The sequence below is a fragment of the Cannabis sativa genome, chromosome 5, assembly GCF_029168945.1.
Source record: "Cannabis sativa cultivar Pink pepper isolate KNU-18-1 chromosome 5, ASM2916894v1, whole genome shotgun sequence".
Taxonomy (NCBI): domain Eukaryota; kingdom Viridiplantae; phylum Streptophyta; class Magnoliopsida; order Rosales; family Cannabaceae; genus Cannabis; species Cannabis sativa.
Window position 1 is genome coordinate 2061469 of NC_083605.1, and position 22734 is coordinate 2084202.

The 22734-nt window shown below is 28.3% G+C and overlaps 2 protein-coding genes across 2 annotated transcripts in view; both read right to left on the minus strand.

Moving 5' to 3' along the window:
* Positions 1-22102, minus strand: part of LOC115715710 (cyclic nucleotide-gated ion channel 1) — a 45674-nt gene extending 23572 nt beyond the window's left edge. Inside the window, exon 1 of the mRNA XM_061115208.1 lies at positions 22015-22102. The gene's annotated coding sequence lies outside the window, so the exon portion shown is untranslated. The remainder of the gene's footprint in view (positions 1-22014) is intronic.
* On the minus strand, positions 10031-22122 carry LOC115715712 (cyclic nucleotide-gated ion channel 1). Its single transcript, XM_061115210.1, has 8 exons — positions 21982-22122; positions 17034-17397; positions 16599-16811; positions 16189-16499; positions 15874-15985; positions 15566-15787; positions 10959-11207; positions 10031-10697 (listed from the first exon to the last, which is right to left on the minus strand). The coding sequence occupies exons 1-8, from the start codon at positions 22023-22025 to the stop codon at positions 10170-10172; spliced, it is 2043 nt and encodes a 680-aa protein (XP_060971193.1). The 5' UTR covers positions 22026-22122; the 3' UTR covers positions 10031-10169.
* Between the last annotated feature and the right edge of the window lie 612 nt (positions 22123-22734).

Sequence of the window (22734 nt, forward strand, 5' to 3'; positions counted from 1 at the left end):
ATATGGAACTGAGTTTGTTCCATAAACCAACAGCCTTGTCTTCACTAGATACCTCCCTTAGGACTTCATCACCTAGACTGAGAAGAATAGCACTATGTGCCTTGGTTTCTATCTCTCCTTCTTCTTCTTCTTCTTCTTCTCATCTTCAATTTCTTTGAGACTCTCTTGATCAATTGCTTCTGAAATTCCATTATGAACAAGCATTGCCTTCATCTTAATCCTCCATAACCCGAAGTCACTAGTTCCATTGAACTTGTCGATTTCAAACCTTGTTGCAGCCATCTTCTTGAGTTTCTTGATATCCTCGAGTTTTAATCTTGATTGAGCTAAACACCTTGCTCTGATACCACTTGTTGTGATCTAAGATCACCTTTGCAATCGAGATTGAACACTAGGAATCAAAGGCAAAGATTAACACAACTAACAGCATTGCTGCTGTAGCAATGTTGCAACAATACTGCTACAAAACCTGTCAAGAACTAATGCACAGAAAGTAATGAACAGATTGAATAATCTTGAGTTGTTTTATTAATCTTGGAGAGAATTACAATTAGAGAGTATGTACAAGGCTTAACCCTTTAAAAAAATTGAGTTAATAAGCTATATATATAAACTGAACTAAGAGGGACAAAAAATGCAAAACTATCAAAAATAACAGTTAATAGAATTAACTGTCAAAACTGAACAACCAACTAACTTCAACTAACTCCTAGTTGCACGTGTGAAATTGGTTTACATGTGACAGATCATTAACAACAAATAACTAGCTTCCACTAACTGCTAACTGAATAAACTGACCATTTATTAACAATTTCCACCTTGGTTGATTAATTTAGTGTATACAAAAGAATAAAAGTAAACAGAAAATTACAGATCACAAGTGGCAGTGATCCTAAGTGTCTGAATTTGGCAGTGGTGAGTGGCTTGGTGAGTATGTATGAGGCATTGTCCTCTGTTGAAACTTTCTTGAGCTTCACTTTTCCCTCTGCTATGACATCTCTGATGAAGTGGAGCCGCACATCAATGTGCTTGGTTCTCTCATGATACATCTGGTTTTTAGATAAGTGCAGAGCACTTTGACTATCACAGAGTATCTCGATGCACCTTTGTTCTAGGTTAAGTTCTTTGATTTGCTATCAACACGAATCTCAGTTGGCTCCTCTTGTGGCACGTTCAAATCCTTCAACAACTTTCTTAGCCAAATAGCATGACAAATGCATGAAGTTGCAGCAACGTATTCAGCTTCACAAGTCGATAGTGCAATGATTGGTTTTTGACATTGTGTTTTCCATGAAGAACACAAATCCAGTAGTGCTCTTTCTATCATCCAAGTCTCCACTCCAATCGCTATCACTATATCCAACTATCTCATAATTATTAGAAGATGAATAAAATAGCCCATAATTGGTCGTACCTTTGATGTACCGAAGCATTCTCTTTGCAATATTTTCAAATGAGTTTTTGTTGGGGCTTCCATAAAGCGGCTAACGATTCCAACATCATAGAATCATCGATCTTGAACTTCTTAAGTACTTCCTTAGCATATAGCCTTCTTGAGTGATGAAAATGCCTTCGTCTTCTTGCTTCACCTCAATACCAAGGTAATAAGACATGAACCCAATGTCTGTCATCTCAAACTCTTTTGCCATATCTTTCTTAAACTCCTCTAACATACTTGAGTTGCTTCCAGTGAAGATCAAGTCATCCACATACAAGCATACAATCAAGATATCTTCATTCTTAATTTTGATATAGAGTGCATGCTCATATGGACACTTGGTGAAATTCTTGTCTTGAAAGTGCTTGTTAATTTGAGTGCTCCAAGCTCTCGGCGCTTGTTTTAGGCCATATAAAGTCTTATTTAACATCAAAACTTTTCCTTCATGCCCTTTTACTTCATAGCCCAATGGTTGCTCGATGTAGACTTCTTCCTCAAGAAAACCATTTAAGAACGCAAACTTTACATCCATTTGGTGGATCTTCCATCTATTTTGGGCTGCTAAAGAAATTATAAATCTAACAGTTTCAAGACGAGCAACTGGAACAAATACCTCCTCATAGTCGATGCCTTCCCTTTGACTATAGCCTTTTGCCACCAATCTTGCTTTATATCTCTCCACCGCGCCTTTATAGCATTATTCTTTTCCTTGTACACCCACTTTACTCCAATTGGCTTGTATCCTTGTGGAAGAATAGCTGGCTCCCATGTGTCGTTTTTTGTAATTGAATCGATTTCTTTATCCATCGCATCTCTTCATTTCTTGCTTCTTACTACTTCTTGGTAGCTTAGAGGTTCACAATAACCAAATAGACACATAAGAGAAATATCATTTTGATTCTCAGTTACCTCATAAAGTTCTTGCAAGCTTCTAAAGCGTGGCATTTTTTCATTTGAGCTCTCACTTGAATCTTCTTGTATATTTCCAGTTGGCGAGATTGGTGGAGTAGTAGGTTCTTAAAGTTCTTCTTTCATCCTTGGTTGCTCCGCTACATCTTCCTCTTTAAAGTAAGGAAAAAAATCATACTCATCTTCTTCTGTGTTCCAATTCCAAGAATATTCTTCATCAAACTTTACATCGCAACTGATGATAGTTTTGCCAGTAATTGGATTGTACAACTTGTAGCCTTTGGATCTTGAGTCATAGCCGATGAAGATGTACTTCTCACTTTTGTCATCAAGCTTTGTTCTCTTCTGATCGGGAACATGAACATAAGCAATAGTTCCAAAGACTCAGAGGTGAGAAATTCCAGGTTTTCTTCCACTTCTTGAGGTGTCTTCTCATGTACACTTCTTGTTGGAGAGCGATTCACCAAGTAGACTGTGCAAGCTATCGCTTCAGCCCAAAACTCCTTTGACATTTTTGCTTTTGAGCATTCTACGAGCCATGTTGAGTATGGTTCGATTCTTCCTCCCTGCCACTCTATTTTGTGGGGGGGATCTTGGCACTGTTAATGGACGACGAATTCCATGATCCTTCCTCACAGTATTTGTTAAACTCATTTGATGTGAACTCTCGTCCTCAGTCAGATCTCATGGCCTTAATAGGTAGACCACTTTCTTTTTCAACTAGAGCTTTGAATTTCTTGAACTTTTTGAACACTTCTGATTTCTCCTTCAAGAAATAAGCCCTTACTTTTCTTGAAAAATCATCAATAAAGAGGAGAAAATATTTACTCTTACCAGATGAGTTTGGTTTAATTGGGCCACGGACATCAGTGTGTACGAGCTCAAGCGGCTTTGTGGCTCTTGATAATGACTCCTTTGGAAAAATTCTTAGGGATTGCTTTCCAAGCAAACATTCTTCACAAAGTTGATCTGGTTGGTTGATACATGGAAGGCCTCTCACCATTTCCTTCTTCTCTAAGAGTTTAAGCCCGCCAAAATCAAGATGTCCAAAGCGTAGATGCCAAAGCCATGATGACTCATTGTAGCAGGCCTTTAAACACTTCAAAACATCATGTTGAATGTTCAAGAGAAACATTCTATTCTTTGTCATGGGAACTTATTTGGCGATCAAAGTACTTTTATCATCTCTTAAGAAAATGTTATTTTCTTTTAAGTGAATATCATAATCTTTCTCTAGTAATTGACCCAAACTCAAAATATTATTTTTCATGTTGGGCACAAAGTAAACATTTGAGATGAATTGATGGCCTCCCTTTTTTAAACTTATAAGAATCTTACCTTTGCCTTCCACAGGTACTTTTGATTCATCTCCAAAAGAGACATTTCTTTTTACCCTTTGATTGAGCTCCACAAACATTCTTCTTTCTCCGCACATGTGATTGCTAGCGCCGGTGTCAAGATACCATTTATTTTCTTCAGCTTCATCTTTGTCTTTGCAGGCAAGCAACAAAGTTTCTTCTTCTCCACATTTGTCTTCGACAAAATTGGCTCTTTCTTCGACTCTCCTTGATCTACATACGGAGGCATAATGACCGTACTTGTTGCAATTGTAGCAATTGATGTGAGATTTGTCACTCCTTGACAATGAGTTGCCTCTTCCGCGCCCTCTTGGTGCTTGTGAATTTTGATTTCGTTCTCCATTATTGAAATTATTGTTATTATAGCTACCCCTTCCTTCTCTTCGTTGTCCTCGACCACATCCACGTTCACTTCCTCGGTCACGTCCTCTTCCTTGTTGATTTTTTTTAGTTGTTAGAATTTTCTTCTTCTAAGGTGAGCTTTAGTAATTGCTCCATCTTCTCCTTTCGCTTATTTTTCCTTTTTTGTTTCTCCTCATAGGCTTGTAAAGAACTCAGGAGTTTCTCAATAGTCATGGATTCTAAATCTTTATATCTCTTCAATGATTGTAGCAATGTACTCAAAGGTTGGACTCACAATACGAAGAGTTTTTTCTATAACTTTTACTTCACTAATTTTTTCTCCATTTCTTCTTAACTAATTAACAATTGATAATGCTCTATTGAAATAATCAGAAATTGATTCAGTACATTCCATAAATAAATTTTCAAAATCACCTCTAAGAGCTTGAAGACAAATCTTTTTCACTTGCTCCGCTCCTTTGTTGCAAGCTTGAAGCTTCTCCCACGCTTCCTTGGCCGTCGTTGCATTTGAGATCTTCTCGAACGCATCTTCATCCACTGCTTGATAGATGAGGTAGAGAGCTTTCTTGTCCCTCTTTCTTGAATCCCTTAACGCATCTCGTTGAGCTTGGGAAAGAGCAACATCGTCTTGCTCCTTATGACATTTCTCAACAATATCCCATTCATCTTGAGCTCCTAGTAGCGCCTTCATCTTAATACTCTATTTGTCATAGTTGCTCTTGGTGGGCATTGGAACTTGGAAGGGGATCATTCTTCCACTTGCCATTTTTCTTCACAAACTTGGCTCTAGTACCACTTTGTTGGAAAATAAGAAGAACTTTAGAGAAAATATTTGAATGGAAGAATCTATATTTTATATCTCAACTTGTGTGATTTGTGACTTGGTACAAAATGATAGGATTACATCTCTATTTATAGGACTCTATGGACTAATCTAAGAAACATTATTAATTGGCTAGCTTCTACATTGTTCTACATAGTTCTCTCTACTAACACAAGTGAAAGATAATTCTAGAAAATTCAAGGGTACTCAAACAAACAAGAAAACTCTAGACACTTTAGTAATTATAAGAATAGTCTAGAAACTTTGGTAGCAATAAGAAAATTCTAGAAATTAACTATATTAAATTAAGTTTAATATTTTAACACTTTGGTGCTATGGTAGCTCTAGTGTACCAACTTTGGCACTCTCGGAATGAAACTTTTTGGTTGCAAAAGCTTGCAAGAATTGAAATTACTGTACAAAAGAAGTAAAGAAAGTGTCAAAAAAAAATATAATTATTTATTGTTGGCCAAAATATCTTAGTCATGTGGATAGAAATTGAGTTGATTCATTATAGCTTTTTTGTATAGGTGAATTGGGGGTATGGTTTCTTTTAATATTTTGTTATTTTTGGCCTAAAATCTTAGTGATTAGAAAAAATGTTGAAGATAATTTAGTGACGTAGTTCAAAATATGCTTAGTGACATCACTCTCTTACTTTTTGTTTGGTAAGGATACAATTTAATATTTATGATGATGTCCTAAAAAATATTATAGAAAATTTTATAATGGAATCCCTTAAAATGGGTGCATCTGATACATTTCTATCTGTTTTATAGTATCCGAAATGATATTTTAGTCAAATTTTTTCTTATGGTCATGTAAATTATAGTTATTTAAGATATCCTGTAAAATTAAAAGAAATTCAAAAAAGTTTAGCACGCCAAAAATTACGTTCAAACAGTGTGTTGCACGTGTGACTATTTTATTTTATACGCGTGTAAAGTAAACTGTTTGAACATTATTTTTTATATTGTAAATTATTCCGAATTTCTCAAAATTTTGTAGGATATCTTACATAGCTATAACCTACATAAATATGAAAAAAAAAATATACTAAATTTTTTTTTTTCTGAATGTCGAAACAAGTAGAGCTAGGGTGCCACTACAAAAAACTGCTACTTTTAATGACAACTTTTTAGTCACAACATAATTTTTTTGTGATTAAATGTGAAATTTAGTCACAACAAAATGCTACTTGTGACTAAAACATATTATTTAGTTACAAGTTGTCACTAATTTAGTTTTAGTCAAAATAGGTATTGTGACCAAAAATACATTTAGTAACAACAAATTGTAATTTTTGTGACTAATATCTTTAGCCACGGACTTTTTAGTCACAACATATGAATAATAATTTATAACTAGTCACAATTTTTTTTTACTTTTAGTCACAAGTTTTGTTGTGACTAAAAATATAATTTTTTGTCATCAGTACATCCCTTTTAAGGTGTTGCATTGTAGAATCACCCAATTATATTATGATATGTGAATAATATTTTTAAATCAATCACATTTATTTAAAGGGGAACTATTCCATATACTGTTTTTTTAACTTTTTTTTTTAAATTTAAAGTTTGAGTTTCTAAAGTGGTTGCAGCACTAGTTGCAATAGGGGTTTTTATACAATTTTTTATTGCGATTTAGGTTGCAGCGCTAGTTGCAATAGGGATTTTTATATAGAATTCTGTAAAAATGCAAAAAAAAAAAATGTTTAGAAGTGTAAAAATAAAAAAAAAAAAAAAGTCCTTATTTAAATAGTTAATAAATCTTATTTTTTGTTTGTGTAATATATATGAATGTACATGTTATTACTCTTATTATATTAATATATTAATATATATATAGTAATTTAATTAGAGTTACATGTATGTATGTAGATTCCAAAATATTACATGTATTTTTTAAACTTCTTACATAATAATTAATAACATGAAACAAAAGAGTGAGAAAGAAAAGTTAAAGTGATTGCATAAGGGATAACACCAAGAATGAAGAAGAGCTTGAAGGGCGAAATCTTCTGATGGAAACCCCTCCTCCATTGGGCCCCCACTAAGATTTTCGGTTTTGGGCTTCGAAGGCTTCCCCGAAAAAGTCTTCACCGACGCCATGAAGATCTTCTCGAGAACTATAGTGACCCCGGAAAATTCCCCTTTTATAAGGGGTTTAAAGGGGTTAGTAAAATAGGGTTTTTGTTTAGTCTATACTTTTTGTAACCACTACAAAAAAAAAAAGCTTTTTAGTGATAATTTTTTAGTCACAATATATTTTTTTTTAGGAAATTACCCCATATACTATTTTTTTTTAAAATTTACGGTTTGGATTTTTAATACTATATATTTATAAATAATAAAAAGAACTAATTTAAAAATTAAAATAACCGAAATTTAATAAAATATTTCTGTTTGTTAAAAGTAATTAAAGAAATTTGAAGTTTTGATAAAATTTGAAAAATTCAACAATATATGTTGCATTTATCTAAGAAAGTATAATAATTATAAGTAAGAAATATCAATTACACAATATTAATTTTGCACAAATCAAAGTGAAAGAAATAGTAATCTATAGACTATAAATAGGCTCTAAGTGAATCACCACATTCATTTTTAAACAATATGTGAGATTTTTTTCAAAATAACTCACTAAAAAGTTAAATTAATAAAATTTAAAAAAGTAAATAAAAAATGTAAAAAAATATAATAAAAGATATATTGGAATAGAACTCATAGAAAATACTACATCACCGCCCTATTTTTCTCTTTTTTATAGATATATAGATATATTGATTTATTTTCACTCTTGATTATCTCTTAATGAAAAATTAAGAGAAGATAAAACTAAGAGAGATATAGTGTCACTACAAGAAATGTCTCTTTTGCCAACACATTTTTGTACTGGCAAAAGTTGGTATTGCGCTGGTAAAATAGAATTTACCTTTGATGTGTTGGCAAAAGGGGGTTGGCAAATCAATGTTGGTATTAGAACTTTTGCCAGCTTAAAATGAAAAGCGTTGGAAAAAAAGACTTTTCCCAGCCCGTAAATGTGCTGGTGAAAGTTAGATTTTAGCCACTGCAAATGTACGCTGGTAAAACTTTGATCTCTTTGCCAGTGTAGTTTACGAAATGCGCTGGCAAAAGTTACTTCTACCAGCGCAGTAGCGAACTGTGCTAGTAAAAGTGACATTTCTTGTACTGTGTAAAACCATTATAGAAAGAGAGAGAGAGAGAGAGAGAGAGAGAGAGAGAGAGAGAGAGAGAGAGAGAGAGAGAGAGAGAGAGAGAGAGAGAGAGAGAGAGAGAGAGAGAGAGAAAATATGAAAAACCGTGTTTTTACAAATGTCAGTTGTATATAAGAAAATATAAAAACTGTAAGCGTTTGCAGCAGCAGAAAGTAATTCTGCTACAGCAAAAACAAACCAGGCAGAATATAAAATATTTGAAGAAAAATAAATAACTTGACACAAGAGATTTATACGTGGTATCAGTGTTCTCACGAACACTCCTAGTCCACTGGGCCGCGCCCAGAGAATGAAATCAATTAATAAAGTATCAAAAATTACAAAGACAATTGACTTAAACAAGTTTAGACTCCCTCTAAAGTATTGCCGTAATCCTTTGTAATCCACTTTATGAATCTGACTTCTTGAAACACCTTCAAGCCCGAACTCCCTTCGTCTTTGAAGTGTGAGTGCTTACTTCCTCCCGAAGTAAGGCTTCAACAAGTCTTCTCCCGAAGACCAAATGCTTACTTCCTCCCGAAGTAAGGGTTTACCAAGTCTTCTCCCGAATACCAATCTCTTGTTCAGTCAAGTAGTTCTTCACAACCTCTAGGACAGAGGAAGAACAGAAATAGAACAACTAGAACCTAGATGAACAACTAGGCTCTCACAAAACAAAGAAACACTCTTCTCTCAAAAAGATAAATGCAAAAAATAAATAATGGAAGAGTTAATTCGAATGGTTGCTCTCTAGGCTCTATTTATAGAACATAGAAACCAAAGAGGCAACCACAAGTTCGAATCTACAGCTGTACAAAAACTTTCCTAAGAAAACACGATCTGCTACATCAGAATCGGATGCTGACGCAGCAGATCACACCAGAATCGGGAAACTTGCTAAAATCGGGTCCGATCTTCTATCAATGCTTGATTCCTGCCAAAAACAGATTAGATATTCTGATTGTATCAAGATACAATTGAAATCAATAAGGAAAAGGCAATAATCAAAGTTTCCCTAAAAAAGACAACTTTCCAAAAGAGAATTTCTTCTCTTTTAATTAAGAAGTTTTCAACAAAGGAAAGTTCAGTTGAAAGTGTAACTTTTCTAACAAGGAAAAGGGCAACTAAAAACCGAATTTATAAGGTAAGAATCCGAAAATGAATGCACAACAATCTTACCATAAAAGGAAAAATTATTTTGTCAACTAACTTGCCAAAAGAGGACTTTACAAAATATAAGAAAGAATACGATATGTATATAAATAAATTATTAATAATTATAAATTATAAGATTAGAGAGTTTGCATATTTATTAAATTCTTTTCTTCTTGTAAACAAAAATAATTTTATTGAGACTTTATTTGATTTAGTTGAGATATGTTCACAACTGATGACACAACTAATTTGTTTGAAGCTTTTGATTCCTCCTTAAAAAAAAAAAAAGCACCATATATCATTTCTTTTCTTTATATTGCATGCAACCTCGGACCATTTGGGGATACGAGAGATATAGAATAAGTTGAGAGAGAATTTGTGAGGGCTATATAAATAGCTAAAGTTACATATTTAAAAATATATAGTATTAGAATGAATATAATATTTTACAAAGAAAATATAATAAATAATTATGAGATATTAGTAAAAAAAAAAAAAACACAACAATAAATTAATAATGGAAGAAGCATTTATTTGTATTGTATATTAATTAAATGTCATAATATATATTCTATATCTGAATGAGATAAATTAAAATAACATATACATGATTGATACAAATACAAATAAACCTAAATAGAACATATATTAATACAAGCCTAAATGTAAATGATGATATATATATATATATAAATATTGTCAATTAATTAACACATATTGTTATGGTTAGAAATTCTTCTAGCCATTGCAGAATCACACAAAGAAGATGAAAGAAAGAAGTGAAAGCTCGATTGAAAGATTGTTATTCATAGCACGAGAGAAAACTACAACTGGTTTATATATATATACACCAGAGAACAAGGCAAAGGCCAACTAGAATAACAAACAACAGAAAGTTGTTAGAAACTAAAAACAGTTACAACTAACTGTCTTGACACATATGCTGTGCTCATTCTTATTCTTTTGTGCTTTTCTATTCCTCCTGTAACATCGAAAAATTCGTTGAGTAGATATAGCTGCAAAAGATTTCATGTCCTGATCATTAGAATTAGTTGAGTTGTGTTTATGAAACTTGTGCCAACAACTTGAAAGTACATGTTTCAAGTCAATTGCCATTAAAGCAAAGCCTTCAACTTTTGTATGGGATTTGAGATTAACACTAGAGATTGGAAGGTCCTTATAATAGGATGATGATGATTCCAAGTTTAATTGCCATTCTATGAGTTCATTTCCAAAAAAATCACCTTTTTGAAGACCATCTATGGGACAAGTACTACTTCCAAATGTCCACACAACACCTTGTGTTATCAACAACATCATATCGAGTGGCTCTCCTTTTCGAATGATATAATTTTTCTCTAAATATGTCACTGGCTTCAAATATTTGCAAATTGTTTCATAGACGTAGTCATCCATGTTTTGAAGCAATGAAACCTAAAAATACAATAAATAAAAAACTTTATATATTTCATATGGCAATGTATATCGTAATTATACAAGAATATATGGTTACTAATTTTTGAGAAGTTTTGAATAAATTGTTATATTTCTGATGGGTGAAATTTGAAGGTCTGCATGTACTATAACTATACATTTACATTCTTATCAAAACTTTTACTTATAATTTTTTCAAATATAGAAAAATATATAAAATGGACTAAAACATGTATGCAATAGAAGATTATTATTTATTACCTTTTTTAATATAGGGAAACACATGTGTTTCTTGATTAACATTCCCAATGAGAAAGGAAGTACATACAAAAGGTTGACAATATCAACATCTTGTCCTTCTTCAAATCTCAATTCAATGAATTTCTTAATCTTTGGTGTTTCATCCAGCTTAGAAATTTCATTTTTTGATATCCACAACTCTGCCTTTTCTTCTATTGTATTCCTCTCATATTTTTTGACACCCAATATTTTGTTCACCCAAGCTGCAAACTATAAATTAATATTCAAAATGATCAATACTATAGTAAAGTATATATAATCACAACAAAAAGAAATTAATTATGTTTACTGACAACTTTTTAGTCATAACATATATTTATTACGATTAAATATGAATTTTAGTCACAACAAAAAATTATTTGTAACTTAATATTTAGATACATAGTATCACTAATTTAATTTTACTCACAATAACTATTGTGACTAAAAATACATTTAATCACGGACCTTTTAGTCACAACATATAAAAATAACAATTTATAATTAATTACAATTTTTTCATGACTTTTAATTATAAATTTTGTTGTGACTAAAATTAAAACTTTTTGTAATGAATAGATCATAGAACTAAAAATTATTGTCTAGTATAGCTACTATATAAATATATATATACATATATATAAACTAGGGAACAAAACCGCGCTTCGCGCGGTTGTCTAATTTTTGTAATATTTTTATATTTTGATTATTTTTTTTAACTTATTGAGTAATGTAATTTAAATTAAAATATAATTTTTTGATGTGTGTAATATATTATAAAAATAAAATAAAATTTTAAGAGTAGAAATGTAATTTTCTATGTATTGTTTGTAATGTAGAAAAATAGGAATTTTGTGACGAATATTAAAAACAGTGGAATTTATAAAAAAAGTTACATATATTTTTATAATAAAATAAATATAAAAAATAATTATTTTAAGTTTAAAATTGGATTTGACTGATGATTTAATTCTAAAATATAATAGGCATCAATTATTTATTTTATAAAAAAAAAAAAAAATCATTGATTATTTGTAATTTTTTATTTTTATTTAATAAATAATTATATAAAAATATTGTAAAAATAAGTGCAATTTATTTTTAAATATTGAAATGAACTAAAAATGAAATTATTCCTTTAACAAATATCATAAGCTAGAATATGTCTACTGGTAAAAATATATATATATATGAACGATATAATTACATCATCATTTAGTTTACATACTTAATTTTTTATTCATGATGTGATTAAAAAAAATATGTTTGTTAATGTGATCTGTAAATTGTGTAATTTTTTTTCTCAAAATATATCTCTATGCTCTTTGTGGTATAAGACTTGAAGTTCGAAAAATCTGCATAATACAAATAAATAATATAAATGTATTGCATAAATTAGCATCTACTCATTATACCTATCTCACAAAAATAAAAATAAAAACAAAGCTAAAACAGTGAGGTAAAAAAAACATATATTTCTTTTTTTTTTTTTGAGGACCTACAATATTTTTTGAGGACCAACATATATTTCTTAATAGTTAGAGGTTTTGTATAACAATTATATATGTATCTTTATATATTAAAAGTGCCTATCTAACGGCATTTCTTGGTTTAACATTCTTGGTTTAACAGAATATACTTAAAAATAAAAGAATATTCTGTTAAATTTAACGATTAGGTTTGATCTCCCGTTAAAAAATAAACCCAATAATTAAACCAAAAAATTAAACAATCTTTTAAATATTAATAATTTCTTTTTAAATTAAAAAAATCATCTTAGCCACATATCTCTCTAACAAACGTTGGGAGAATATTAATAATTTTTTTATTTATTTTTTAAAAAAGAAAAATATAGATAAAATATCTAGAAAAGATAATATAAAAGAAGATTGATTGTGTTGGCTTAGAGATTTTTGGGCTTGGGTTTAAAAAAATAAAAAAAAAAGATGAAATGGGCTATAATTAGTATTTACCTTATATGTTTGTGCTTATTTTTAGTTTTATTTTTAATTTTACCACCAAGAGGAGAAGGTTGAAAAATATTAGAATATGAAAATATTATTGGTGCTTATTAGTAATTTGCAAAGAATGTGAAAGTCTATAAATATATAGTTGTGTAGCTATTATTAAATATGAAATGAGATAATAGAACTTTTTTCAATTAAAAGATTAATGTACATTTTACTATTAATAACATACATTATTATAACACAGCTATGTTTTACTTACTAAATATACTGACACATATTTTATTTTTATAAAACAAATCGTTCAAATAATTATACTATTTTAATTATTAATTAAAATATTAAATAAAATTAACACTACGTGGCTTGGCACGTAACAATCACCTAGTATATATATATATACATATATGAACTACTAAAGACAAAAATATACAATTATTAATGACTTATTTTTTAAACTATATAGTATATCAATATCTTTAAGAATTGTCCAATAATACGTGTTATTTAAATATCAAATAGAAAAATAAAAAAAAAATATTAATATACAATTACATATAATAAATTACAAAATTTCAAATATATATAATTTTCTAATAAAAAAATATATATTATTTCTTCTAAAAGATAAGTCACTATGTGAATTATCAAAATTCATTTTCTCTAATAATATATATATATATATAATATTACACTATGTGTATGAATCCATTTATTTTCATTTAAGAGAAAAATAAATAAATAGAAAAAAAAAATATGAAGCTTATACAATGTTTAAAGCTAGATAAGATGGAAAGAGATATGATCAAATTAATTATAAAAGACTGAGAACCATATATATTATAGGCACGAGATTAATTATGTATTAATTAAAAGTTATGAATTATATTGGTGGAATACTAAGAGATTGGAATAATAATAATGATGGGAGATATAACAATGAAAAAATGCCCTTAATAATGAATGATTTAATGGCAATTTATTTTACATGATTTACAGTACATATGTCTATTTTAATAATAATAAAAATATATAATTAATAATGGTGATAAAATTATAAAAATATAAAAAGACACCACATGTCTATCAAAAAATAATTTTGACAACAATTTATTTTTTCATTTAAATTTTCTATTTGAGAAAATCTCAAATATAAAACTGTACAGTAGTTCTTTTTAATATTATATATGAATATAATATATATATATTTTTATATAAAGAGATATAGATTCACATTTTTATATATTTCATAACAAAGTGTATTGTTAGAATTACATTTAAACCGATGAGTTATACTTTTTTTTTAAAAAAAATTTTTTATTGAATTTGTATTTTAATTTTACATTATTGGTAAAAAAAATGGTTTTAATTTCTTTCAAAAGTGATAAAAGTAGTTTAGATAATTATATTAGAATTACATCATTTTAAATTAGAAGATATATATGTACAAAATTAAATTATTATTAAATCGTTTTGAGATAAGAAAAATATTAAATCACCTTGAATAATCAAATTTATATGTTTGGACTTTTATTTAAAGGTCTTTTCTTTTCACTATGTTTTTATATTAATTATTTTAAATGAGCTTGGCATATTAAAAAATTATATAAATAATTACGACAACAACTATGACTAAACTAAATTAATAAATAAAAAAAATAAAAAGAATTAAAAGGCAAACAATTAGATATACTATACTTTCTTGAATTTTTAGAATAAGAACATCTCATGAAATTTTTTTCTAAAAAAAGTTTAATCCTAATGCAAATTTTATATCAATACTAATAAAATTAGTTAGAAGAACAAAGAAAATGAATAATAATGCATATATTTATATTCATGAGATTAATTAGAAAGAAAATAAATAAACAAATAATAATTCTTATACATACCTTAGAGACACTTACATGATGATCAAAGAATAAATTGAATTAAGATTTGGGTGTGAGAGAAGCTTTGAGATTAGTGCCAAAAAACTAAATATCTATCCACTCATTATCCCCACAGAAAAGAACTGTGGAAACCTATTTTTATATGTATCACTTTTTTTTTTATATAGTTGTTAATAAATTACATATTTATTTGGTATAATAATAATAGACATAGGAAAAAGTCTTTTATAAAAAATTTGTAACCCCTTTTGAATTATGTCATAAACGTTTCACATGTCTATTGAATGATAATTGATGTTATAAATTTTATAACTATAATATTTATTTAACATAATAATTATTATTTATATTATTATTGAATAAAAAATAAATAAAACTAATAAATAAATATGAAAATTAGAAAAAATAGGAAAGAGTTAAGAAAACTCATCTAAGTTGCCACCTTAACTCTTAAGTGCTTTCCTTTATATATATATATTGATATTGATTGATATTGATGATTTTTAATTTCTAGAGTTATAGTTGTGATTTTATATAGAGTTGGAATTGCTAAATATCAGTTCAAATATTAATAGGATTTGTTTTATTATTATTTTATTATATATAAATAATATTTTATTATTTTATTAAATAAAAATAAAAAATCACCCATAAATTTCTCATAAATCAAGAATTTTAGTTATATAGGCACACTTTATATATAATAGATAATAGATATATAAATACTCACCTCATTAGGATTAGCACGCTCATCTTGAATATGAGAAAAAAGATGTCGAGCATCAAAATCTTTGCCTTGTCTAATTGTTTGACTTAGGTATTTCTTGATGACCTTTTTCTTATAAGGTTTAATCTCATTAATGCTTGATAAATAAGATTCTATTTGTGGTTGTATGCTACCTATCTTTCTCCTTGCCTTTTCTGACTTTGTGGTTTCCAACTGCATGCATGTCTATACAAATATATATACATAAAATACATGTTAAATTTAATTATATTAGGAAGTTATATAATATTGAGTTTGTAGTTAAAACATACCTGCAAATTTCCAATAAGATATAAAAACAAAAGTAAACCCAAGATACAAATGATAATTGAAAAGATATTTTCTTGTACACTGCTACTTGTGTCAAGGTTTTGACCAAAAGAACTGCAACAAAAAAAAAGACAGAATTAAATATAAGGAGATATTTAGCCAACAAGCTTTTTGTTAATCCAAACAGTATATAAAGTCAAAATATGGGTTACTACAAAAAAAAATGACTTATATAAAACAAAACAACTCGAAACAATCTTATCGAGCAAAACCCTAGCTACTAATTTAAGATTATATGTGTATATAGTTTCGCAAACCTTAAATTTTTCAAACCCCACCAGAAACTACGAAAGAATTTTTTGGGAAAATCAGTTGCATTGCAAACTATACGCGATTCAATGGCTTGAGAAAATATTCCGAAATCGAAGACAGTTGCATTTGGTGGATTAACTGGGCAATACTCATTCATCTTTCTCCAATTTTTCATGGGATGTTCTTCACCACACACAAATGGACCGGGATCACATTCGTGTTCATTTGTAGGATCTTTTCGAAGTTTATGACATGCTTTGTGCCAACAAGATGTCTCACGTACAATCGAATAAAAGTACCAAAACGCTCCAAATATCTATAAACACACACATATTTAATTAATTTACTAGTTATAAAGTTTAAAATGATAATATTTTATTGGTAAAATTAAATATGCATATGGATTATTACTCACATGACCAGAAATAATATAGAGGAAAAATAAGAAGGTGCCTCTGACCCATACACGTCTAGCAAGTGAGTCGAAACTCGATCCCAACTCTTTTGCTGATAAGTAGACACGAAGAATTCGAGGCACATATTGAAGAAGAAGTATTAAATTGATGAACTTTCTTGCATCCAAATATTCTAATCCAGTAATCTTTGAGAAGTGTATCAAAACTACCACCTATAGATGAATAAATATAATAAATTAATTAGCTATATGTATAAATATATATGCTAACCATTTCACCTATTATTGGAAAAGTATTTGCATTGTTGAAAATAAAATTTAAAATATAGCACATTTGCACTCATAAAAAAAATTGGCATGTGAGCATTTTATTTAAAAATATTCAAAAATTAGTAAGTGTGATATGTACATTATATAAATATATATAATAGGTACCTGTGGAATTGGAAGAATGGCTAAAACATCGATTAGAAGATAAGGCCAAGGAAGGCCATGGAAAATGGATTGACCAAGTTGCATAGAGATGGTTAGGGCATCCTTAAGCCGAAATATGATGTGTAAAACATAGGCGAAATCGGTAAGAGATCGTAAAACAAGAGCTATGATCTTCATATTGTTGTCTGTGTCAAGGCACTTTCCTTCATCTCTTACAATTGGAATGTAGAGGAACAATGGATCAATGGAGACTCCAATCACACATGAAGCTAAGAATATTTTAGACCATTTTTTGGAGCTGAATGCTGCCCATGGATGATAGTGATCATCATCTTTTCTTCCAATACTATTCTTTATTGACTCACTACATTGTTAATTTGGATAATGATTATTATTTCTAATTTGTTAAGAGTACTATAGATATGTACAATCCAATATTATTAAGCTCCATTTAATCATCAAACAAAAACTTAATATATGTATGTTTAATACTTCTAATAATTGAATACAAAAGGCTTGAAGTTTTGTGTGAAAATGTACTTTTTTTTTCAATTGTGAATGTTATACTATTAATCGTTCATGCACTTTATTGATTTGTTCAAATATTAATATTGTTTTCTTTTTTATTTGATGGGTGATTCCAAAATCAATTATAACTTCTTTGAGTTAATTATATGTATTAATAACTAAAAAATTAGTATTATATAATGAATACATAATGAAGTGAGCTAATTTACAAATTCATTTTAAAGGAGAACTATTCACGGTTTAAAACCGTCGCCTCTAGTGTTATTTCCGATGGTCTTTAAGTGTGTCTTAAAAATTACGATTTTTTAAAAGAGAATTACCTACGGTTAAAAACTGTGGCATGTACTATTGGCAACAGTTTTAAACTGTGGCCTATACTATAGATAACAATTTTAAATTGTAGCCTATACTATAGGCCACGATTTAAAACCGTCATTTATAGTGTTATAGGCTACTATTTTTAACCGTCGTCAATTAGTTCAAATTTGAAAATTTTCATATAACGCGTTTTCTCTTGCTCCAATATAACACGTTTAGATCTAAAATTTTTCAAATCTATATATTTTTAAAATTTTTGTCACTCTCTCGAGAGCTCTGCCCTCTCTCTTTCTCATAGATGGCGGTCCACGTGCTCCATCACTCGTATCTCATCTCTCGCTCTCTCTTTCACGAGCTCCACCATAGACGAAAGTCCGTTCAAACTCCACCATGGTCAGCCACGGCTATGAGCTCCACCATGAGAACCACCATCACTTATCTCTCTCTCTCTCTCTCTCTCTCTCTCTCTCTCTATCTATCTCTCTCTCTCTCGTCCGAAGATAGACGCGCGACCACGAGCCACCACGACCACCGATCAATCTTCTCTCTCTCTCTCTCATCCACTTTTTCTCGTAACTTCTTTATTGTTATTTTATTTTGGGATTTATGTATTTTTGAGATTTTTATATTTCACAAATCATTGGAGATCTCGACTATTCGAGGATTTTAAGGCCAAACAAATCTCCCATCTTAGTTTTGAGGAGGATTAAGGCGATAATTTTTTTTGAGAAATCACTATAGCAACGGTTTAAAACCGTGGGCTATACCTTAGTCCACGGTTTAAAACTGTCACCTATAGTATAGGCGATGGTTTTAAATTCTTTTATACTGGCATTTTTGTACTGTCGCCTATTCTACTCAGTATTCGCGACACTTGTATAGGTGACGGTTTTATAGACCATCAAAAATTCTTTACATGACGGTGTAAAATTGTTGGGAATTCTGGATTTTTTAGTAGTGATATCAAGTATGCAACTTTTCAATTTTTTTTAATAGTTTACAGTACTATCGACAATAAAGTTTTTGATATTTCAGTTTCCACACGCGCTTAATAAAAAAAATGAGATAAAACGTGTTTTTGACACGGTAGATTATTCCAAAATTTTTTTAAAGATTATTGCTAAGAATAATGTATTTTTAACATGTGTAATTTTGGGTGCAAAAATTGATTAAGAGATTATAGTATGAAGTTTTAGTTATCAATCCTCTAATTTGTGTTTCCTCCACCAACATGGGACCATTGGCTGTAGTGAAAATAGTAAAGATATTCTTGTAGTAGAAAATGAGATAATAATGTGTCAGAAAATTAGAGATAAAAATTCTAATCTCAATAGAATAAAACACATCAATCACTTTTGAAAAAGTAGAACAACATTATTTTCATGGGACCAAATATGACAATCTCATTCTTAAAAAATATTATTTATTTTTTTTGAAACAATTAAAAATATTATCTTATTTGTGCTATACAGTTTGGCTTTTTTTTAATATATATCTTTATATATTAAAGGTGCCTATCTAACGACATTTTTTGGTTTAACAGAATATACTTAAAAATAAAAGAATATTCTGTTAAATTTAACGATTAGGTTTGATCTCCCGTTAACAAATAAATCCAATAATTAAACCCAAAAAAAATTAAACAATCTTTTAAATATTAATTATATATTTTTAAATTAAAAAAATCATCTTAGCCACCTATCTCTCTAACAAACCTATATAGGGAGAATATTAATAATTTTTTTTTTATTTATTTTTTAAAAAAAAATCTTTATTTTTTTGATTCCGATGCATAATGTGATGTTATTCTTTTTAATTGCTTTATTCATTTCTTTTCTATTCTAATGTGAATAAATTTTTGGCAATAGAGAGTCATCAAATTAGTCCAAGTGTTTGCACTCCATAATCTATATATCTATCTATAATATAGGTCATTATTCTTTTTTTAACCTATTAATTATACAGGTATAATTATTAATTTTAATTGATGATAAAATTTAATTTTTCTATTTTTCTATCATATAAGGATAACTATTTTTTTTATTGTTATTATTTTTTTCACTATGATGTTTGTAGATATTTTTTTTTACTAAATAATTATTAAATATTAAATAGATTAATTAAAAATATCTAAATCATATACCATTTAAATTTAAATTTGATTAGATTTAATTCTGTATCTACTTTCTCATTATTTGTAATTGTTCTAAATCTGATCGTGCAAACTCATATATTAAACACAGTACTCCACCTTGAAACCGTTATCTGTTTTTTTTTCTTTCTTATTGGTTGGTGTTAATTCGCCCTGATGATGATAAGTGTCATGGTTTAGCAATATTTAATTTTTTCAAGAAAAAAATTTGTAATCTTTAAAAATAAAATATATTTAAAATCTTAAAAAGACTAAAATCTTAAATGAAATTAGCAATACGTGGCTCGGCACGTACATTCACCTAGTATATATATAAATAGTTAATTGTAAGTTATATTAGGTGCAATAATAAATAATAGTACTATTTATTTTTATTAAAACAATAATGTTTAATTTAAATAATATTTATATACAAAAAACATAATAATATTAAAATTTATTATTAATTATAATTTTAATTTAATCATAATATTTTTAACTTTATAATTCTTTTCATTTTTATAGAAATATCATACATTTTTATTTTGTTTTTTTTTTATAATAATAGTAAGAAGATATTTTTTTGCTAACTGCAAGAGATTACGTTACAACAAAATATAAATATTTTTTTATTTTATTGTTTGAAAAAAAAAACAATTAATAAAATATTTGTTTTATATGTGAATTGGATAAAAAATTGATAATAAAAATTATTTTTTAAATATTTGCAATGAGTTTAAATTTTAAATTAAATATTAAAAAAGACACAAGTAATATAAAAAAATAAAAGATAAGTGAAATATTTAGAATAAATTTGAATAGTATTTTTAAAAAGGAATACCACTAGCTTTAATCGCATTAATATAATATATATTGTTTATTTATAGGGTTTTTTTTTTTTTATAGGACCACTAAAAAAACCCCATTAGTGGGGTACTTGAGTTTGATTTTTGTAGACATGAAAAATACTAGATTATATTCTTTTCAGATTTTATTTATGGAATCTCTTGTACTTTTCATCGTTTATGTATGATTTTTTTAAATACTCTAAACGTACAAAATACGAAATTCCTACTACCACAAATCCAAATAAAAAAACATTATCCAAAAATACCAAAATAAAAATAGAAAAACAGTCTCTTTCCCTTCTTTTACTTAATAAAAAACCTAGTGCAAAAATATCTATAATATTTAGGCAAGAACATGAACTAAAACCATTATACAAATACACCAACAATATTCAAAGAATTCATAGACACAATTGTGTATAATAATATTTCATTTGAAATTTATGATCCAAAATCATAAACACCCATCAAAAGTAGAAATCATAGCATTTTCATCAGGGTAAATACTATTTTGGACCCTCTGTTTTACAAAAGTTACCAATTGGACCCTGTGTTTTGTTAAATGACAAAATGGACCCTGTATTTTCTAAAATAGTACAAATAGGACCCTGAATTGATTTTTTGTCAAAATAAAGTTTAATTATAATCCGATCTAAAAGTGCTATGACAAAACTGTTTACATTTTTTTATATCTGTTCGTATTAAGCATTGTCTTCAAGTTGTTGTATTTAAAAAAAAAAGTTGTCAAAAATTAAGCTCAGGGTCCTATTTTTACTATTTTAGAAAATACAGGGTCCATTTTGTCATTTAACAAAACACAGGGTCCAATCTGTAACTTTTGCAAAACACAGGGTCCAAAATGGTATTTACACTTTTCATCATCACAATATATACAAAATTTTGAAATTTGTTCATCAAAAAGAAAAAAAAAATAAAATTATATATTATATTTTTATTTATATTATATTTATATATTAGAAGTGACAAGAAGAACGGCAGGCAGAAAAAGAAAAAAAAAATATATATTATATTTTTTATTTAATTTTTACATATGTAAAGAATTCTTATATTTATATATATATATATAAAAAAAAAAAGAAGAAGAAAATTAATATATACTTACCGCAATGAGTACTCCGAACCCTTTTCTTCAAGAATATTGTTCATAACTCAAATATATAATTTATATATATATGTTTGTTAATTAAACTAGTTAATACTATGTGTTAACTATAATATATATAAATAATATTATACTCAGCAGAGAAGGCTAGGCACTTCTTTGGGGTGATATACATAAAATTTATAATATATATGGATATATAGCTGTACTCATCATCAAGTAATATTTCATAGCTATTTATAAGGCAATAATATCCTTCTTATATATACTTTTTCTTTCACTACATAATTGCTTAATTATTAGAGAGAGAAAGAAGAATATATAACATTATGACAAAGACAACCTTCGTGTAGTTATATATATAAAGCAATGGTAACCTAAAAAAGTATCCTACCAATTTTAATGTGTAAAATGGAAAAAAAAAAAAAAAACAATATAAGAGCATTAGTATAGTTTATTTTTTGAAAAATACTTCGATACTTTGAGACTCACTACAAGAAATGTCACTTTTACTAGGACATTTTTGTGCTGGCAAAAGTTAGAATTGCGCTGGTAAAATAGAATTTACTTGTGCTGTGTTGACAAAAGGGGGTTGGCAAATGAATGTTGGTATTAGAACTTTTGCCAGCATAAAATGAAAAGCCCTGGCAAAGATGACTTTTCTCAGCACGTAAATGCACTGGTAAAAGTTAAATTTTAGCCACTGCAAATGTATGCTGGTAAAACTTTGATCTCTTTGCCAGCTCAGTTTGC